A 6,409-nucleotide genomic window follows, 5' to 3' on the forward strand; every position below is an offset into this window, starting at 1 on the left:
TATAACTATTTTCTTGGGGGGTGGGACACCCCCAACCCCTACAAAAATGAAAAATAAAAAAATAAAAATCTTTTTAAAACTAAAAATAAAATAGTGGGGTCGACTAATCCCCCCCCCCCCCAAAAAAAAATAATTAATCCCCCCCCCCAAAAAATTTTTTTTTTTCTTTTACTTTTTTATTTTAAATCTAAAATACGAAAATTGGTTTGATCAAACCTCTTGGGGCAAAACCCCTAGAGGCTAGGGGCGAAGCCGCTAGTTTAATAAAAAGAAAGAAAAAACTAGTAATTTGAGTTTAGCAAAGTAAAGTAAGTTAGTTTTCTATATCCTTATATTAAAGTAACAGGATGTCTGTGTGTTTGTGTGTTTGTTTGTGCCTAAGGATCTCGCTAACCGCTGAACCGCTCGGGTTCTCCTTAACAGGGTAGCTTCTCATAGGTCCTGGAAAGGTTTATAACTATTTTAGGGGAGGGTACCACTACCCTCCCAAGAGAAATAATAATAAATCGAAATTTTTATTTTAAGTATAGAGACTCCAACGTAACATTGCGAGGTATCGTTAAAGGGACTCTTATGCAACATATCGTAGAAACTTGAACGCAACAAAAAACCAAACATTTAACGTGCCACTAGAGGCCTCTAGGGGGCGTAGCCGCTAGTTACAAATATTATGTAGCAGAATCTTTAGAATATCAATATTAAAGATGTAGGATGTCTGTCTGTCTGTCATAAAAGTGAATTAGTTTTCTGTAATATTATAAAAAAAAACAGTTAGAGTTTGGGATAGTTTTTTCTATAGTATGTATTTTAAATAAAACCTGAAGATGGACAATGAATAACACTATAGTCCTATACATGTAAGTGGATAGAAGAGACAGTGAGGTAAGAATATGAGAGGAGAGTTTTCATATAGTACATCAGGAATACTTTTCCCTACATAGTTACAGCCGCACTAGCCCTGCTTAATTTTTTACTAGCTGTTATACAATAATCGGTATCTTAAATGATTATTAAAAAATATGAAGGATTTAAATTACTATTTTCAATTCTACACAGGTATTACATTAGATTTTTTTATTCTAGGTGCAAGAACATTTAAGAATCCATCATGAACAAGTGTCATATCTACTGTAAGGAATTCTCTCAAAAGAGATATTTAAAAATACATATGAGAATACATACAGGTGAAAAGCCATTTAAATGTAACTTATGTTGAAAAGCATTTACAAAAAGTAGTAATTTAACAACACACATGAGAATTCATACAGGTGATAAGCCATTCAAATGTGATTTGTGTCAAAAAGCTTTCACAAGACCAAGTATATTAACTTAACATAAAAGGATCCATACAGGCCAAAGGCCTTTCCAATGTAATACATGTGAAAAAGCTTTCCATTCATATAGTGAGTTAACTGTCCATAAGAGTGTGAAAGTAATTATAAAAGAGGAAATAAAGGAGGAAGAAGGAATTGAGGGTGAAGAATTTGTTTAAGCAGATAGAAATAAAAATGTTTGATAAACGAATGAACCTAAATTGCTAATTTGTTATAAACGTCTTTTAGCAAGGGCTGTATTAGTATGTTTGTATTTAAGATTTGATTAATTATATTTTAACTAAATCGTGTAGATTTTGTTTCTGTCCTTCTCTTGAATTCTAAAATGTGTTGTATATCTTCTTTAATTTTTGTTATCCAATATATTTCTTATTTTGAGTTAGTTCTCATAATTAAGATTTTGTTACATGTAAAATAATTATCATACTTATTTTCAGACTTAATATAAAATGAAATAAGTTTCAAGATCATAAAACTGAAATCTAGAGTAAGTTTTATCTTAGCAAATTAAAGTAAGTAATTGTCTGTCTGTCCATACTAAACTTTTTTGCTTACCAAATTTTCGTTATTTTTTTCTTTCATTCCAAATAAGAATAATTTCTCTCAAGATGCCTAATCAAGTTCAGAACACCCCCCCCCCCCCCTCCCCACTCTATATTGCGGAGTAGTCTATTGTGTGTTTGTGTTTTATTTTAGGTTAGGTTAGGTTATATTGGGTACAGGGTAGCACGATATAACAACAAAAAATCTTAATATCTCGCATTTTCTAAAAAAAAAAAAAGTAGGGGGATCGGTTCTAATGCTTGCTTGGCAAAGAAAGAATTAATTGGTTGATCTTCCCCCACTCACTCAATCATAGATATAATAATAGAGATTTAATAATTTCCTTCTACTCAAGAATTGAATTAAATAAATGTTTATCTTAGGTGCAAGAACAAATAAGAATCCATTATGAACAAGTGTCATATTTGCGGCAAGGAATTCTCTAAAAAGTTTAATTTAGCAGAACATATGAGAATACATACAGGAAATAAGCCTTTCTCTTGTGATACATGTGATAAGGCTTTTACAACAAATGGACAGTTAACTGTTCATAAGAGGATCCATACAGGAGAAAAAACATACTCTTGTGATGCATGTGATAAAGCTTGATTACAAGAAGTGAGTTAACAGTCCACATGAGGATTCATACAGGAGAGAGGCCATACTCTTGTGATAAATGTGATAAGACTTTCTTACAACAAAGTCATTTAACTGGCCATTCATACAGGATTCATGCAGGAGAGAAGCAATACTCTTGTGATACATGTGACAAAGCTTTCCATACAAATAGTGAGTTAACTAAACATATAAGAATTCATACAGGAGAGAAACTATTCTATTGTGAGTTATGTCAGAAATCTTATATTTGCACTTCAAGCCTGACTAGACATAAAAAAACAGCTGAACATCTCAAGAAGTTAGAATATACTAAGAATACAGTTTCACTTTCTACTTTTACCAATTTTGTTGATTGTGATGAAGCTGATATTAAACTAGAAATAAAAGAAGAATCTCTTGATGAGGATCCTCTCTCTAATAACATGGAGGCTAAGAATTTTAAAGATTTCGTATAAATAGAACTTTGATAAAGATTAAAAAAAACATTATTTACATTGTGAAATTTAAGAATAAAAGTTTAGAATTTTCCATGGGATATTTAATAATGATTAGATAATTTATGATCTTCAAAATCATTTATACAGATACATTTTCTAATATTTTCATTTTTAAAAAAGCAAAACTTTTAATGCTTTCAATGTTCAAAAACAATTACCTATTGAAATTGTGTTATTCTCAAATAAACCCCGAACAAACATATTATGCGAATCTGAATTTTCAAAATAGCAGCGTTATTATTCATTTAGGATGATTTTACAAAAAATATGAAATGTAGATGCCTCCTTTGGTTACAAAATTCCACTGTTATTTTTTTATTAATCTGCACTAATAAAGCACAAGATCTCAAAAATAGCATTTAGGGGTTATATTGCTAGAGAGCCGAGCACTATTAAGGCTATTTTCCTTAAGAGGCTATTTTGTCCAAGATTCATGATAGTCCTTATACCAAGGTCAATATTCTGTTAAGACAACATTCTAACTGAAGTATTAAAAAGATGCGCGGCATTAAGTACTGATGTACGTATGGGAGTTGTTTGATGAATTGGAATGAGTAGCAAATATTTTCTTTCCTTTGTACTGAAGATTTCATAGTAGGGTAAATTATTTAGTGAATTGATTTGGTATATGTTTAGGTAATCTTAACTTTATTTCACCTTTCTTCATTTCATCTAATCAGTTTGCTCTTTTTAAGTCTAATGTGAGTTGTTTCACTATAACTTTATATCATTTATAAAATTATTATTACAGATTTATATCCTGGTTTATCAATATTTTATTATTTGCTCATTATCAAACTTATGTTGCTTGTAAAATAATAATTATATTTATTTTCAGATATAAAATGAAATAAAACTGAAGATCATAAAACTGCAGCCGTAACTACATAAAGAGAAATAAATCTCCAATAAATTTGATTTCAGAAAAAAAGTAAGTTAGTTTTTAATATGTACAAGTATAATTTTGACGTGACTATAGATAAAGAGGGATATAGAGTACATCTAATAATTATTCCTACATAGTTACTGATGTACAGAATAATTTCTATTTACCTTTCACATTAAATATTATTTATTTTAGGTGTAAGAACAATAAAAAACCATCATGAACAAGTGTCATATCTGTAGCAAGGAATTCTCTAAAAAGAGCAATTTAACAGTACATATGACAATTCATACAGGTGAAAAACCATTCAAATGTGATACATGTGATAAGGCTGTCCGGACAAGTTATGAGTTAACTGTCCATAAGAGAAACCACTCAGGAGAGAAGCCATACTCTTGTCATACATGTGAAAAGACTTTCTCACAACAAAGTAATTTAGTTCTCCATAAAAGAATCCATACAGGAGAGAAGCCATACTGTTGTGATAAATGTGAAAAGACTTTCTCACATCAAAGTAGTTTAACTCTTCATAAGAGGATTCATACAGGGGAAAAGCAATTTAAATGTGATTTATGTGAAAAGACTTTTTCACAACAAAGTCACTTAATTCATCATAAGAGAATCCATACAGGAGAGAAACCATATTCTTGTGAAATGTGCAAGAAATCTTTTACCAAAAGTTCAGACCTATCAAGACATGAAAAATCAGCTAGACATCTCAAGCAGTTAGAATCTGTTAAAAAAACAGTTCCACCTTCTACTTCTACCAGTTTTGTTGATTGTGGTGAAGCTGATATTGAACTAGAAATAAAAGAAGAAGAAACTCTTGATGAGGATCCTATCTCTATCAACATGGAGGCTGAGAGTGTGGAAGAAACTACAAAACAGGAAATAGAAAAAGGAATTCAGAATAAAGATTCTCTTTCTTGTGAACAGAATTTGCATCCAGAACAAAAGTTAAGCTACCAGATAAAATCAGAGAAGAAAGAAGAAGAATCTCTTGATGAGGATCCTATATCTATAAAGATTGAGGTTGAGAGTGTGGAAGTAATTATAAAAGAGGAAATAAAGGAGGAAGAAGGAATTGAGAGTGAATAATTTATTTAAGTAGATAAAAATAAAAATGTTTGATAAATGAATGAACATAAATTGCGAATTTGTTGTGAACGTCTTTTAGCAAGACCTGTATTATGTTTGTATTTAATATTTGATGTAATGTGTAAATAGTATTACTTCTCCAAAATCAATTTTAAATGAAAAAATCATAATACTTTGAAAAAAATATTATTTATAATTATATACATATTTTGGTCTGTCTGTCCATATAAAAAGACTTCGCTTACGACTGAAATGATTCAGTTCTCTTTTGAAGGAATCTTTATAAAAGACTAGGTATGTTTTTTTGTTGGAATGTAGTTGGAACCTATCAAATATAAGAATTGTTTATGTATTGTCTATGAATGAACCTAGTTTGGGAATTTGTTGTAAATGTATTTTATCAAGAGGTATTGGGAAGTTTTCATCCTATATAGAATCATTTGATTGTAATTTGTAAAAAAATAAATAGGGCAAAGGGAATTTTTATCACAGGGGTGTGGTGGGGTTCTCCACAATATTCTAATAGTTTGAGGAATGCTAATTGATATAATATTGTAAAAAATTATTATATTCAATTAAATCATATAGATCATATTTTTTCTGTCCTTATCTTGATATCGTAGAACACAAAATCAATTAGAATATGATGAACAATTAGTTTTCTTATAATTTAATAATCAGTATCATGTATATCATGTTTATTTATACTGATTTTTACACTTTTTATTATTGAATTTAAAGTATTTAAATACCTATATGAGTTCTTGTATTTTATAATGCTCTTGTAAAATTTCTGTAAAATCTAACTTTGTATCAATTTGTTATCTTACTGATTTGATTCTTCTCCTACTGAAATGGGAACATTATATTCATATTAAAAGCGAAGCTTTTCTATAATTAGCGTCGGTCCCTCCATACGTCCGTCCGTCCGTAACGGATAGCTTTTTTCGTTAATTTAAGCATGTTAGAATTGTCCTATTGATTTAAAATTTTGCATGGTGATTCCTTTAGTAGTTAGGTACGATTTAGAAAGCGTAGCAACTCTATAACCATTACCAAAAATGTCCGTACGTCCATTTTAAACATGTTGATTTTTTTTTTAACAACAAATTTTTATATGATCTAATCATCCGATTGATCTGATTTTTGGTATATTGATTCCTGGGACAAAAAAGTATAATGTTGTGAGCGAAGCAACTCTACAATCAAGTCCTATAAATGTAAGTATGTCCATAAACATTATCCTGTATAAAGCAGTTTTTAAACAAATTTACTTACAATTTTGATTCGACTGTTTATATTTGTATTCTGATTATTCAGTTCTGACGCTATATAATTGTTAATGTCCGTTTGTCCTACCGTTTCATTGCTTCGCTTTTGTGGATGTTGTCATCCTTGTTATAATGTATTTAACATTATTCTAATTATTTTTC

The 6,409-nt window shown here is 29.8% G+C and overlaps 1 protein-coding gene across 1 annotated transcript; it reads left to right on the plus strand.

Annotated features, from left to right (window-relative positions):
* Positions 1-3,828: 3,828 nt before the first annotated feature.
* On the plus strand, positions 3,829-5,002 carry LOC145312294 (uncharacterized). The gene is made up of 2 exons (XM_080151534.1): positions 3,829-3,923; positions 4,074-5,002. Exon 2 carries the CDS (start codon positions 4,098-4,100, stop codon positions 4,974-4,976), a length of 879 nt encoding a protein of 292 aa, XP_080007660.1. The 5' UTR covers positions 3,829-3,923; positions 4,074-4,097; the 3' UTR covers positions 4,977-5,002.
* The last annotated feature ends 1,407 nt before the right edge of the window (positions 5,003-6,409 follow it).

Source organism: Acartia tonsa, chromosome 2 (assembly GCF_053477335.1).
Source record: "Acartia tonsa isolate MP-2025a chromosome 2, ASM5347733v1, whole genome shotgun sequence".
NCBI lineage: Eukaryota > Metazoa > Arthropoda > Copepoda > Calanoida > Acartiidae > Acartia > Acartia tonsa.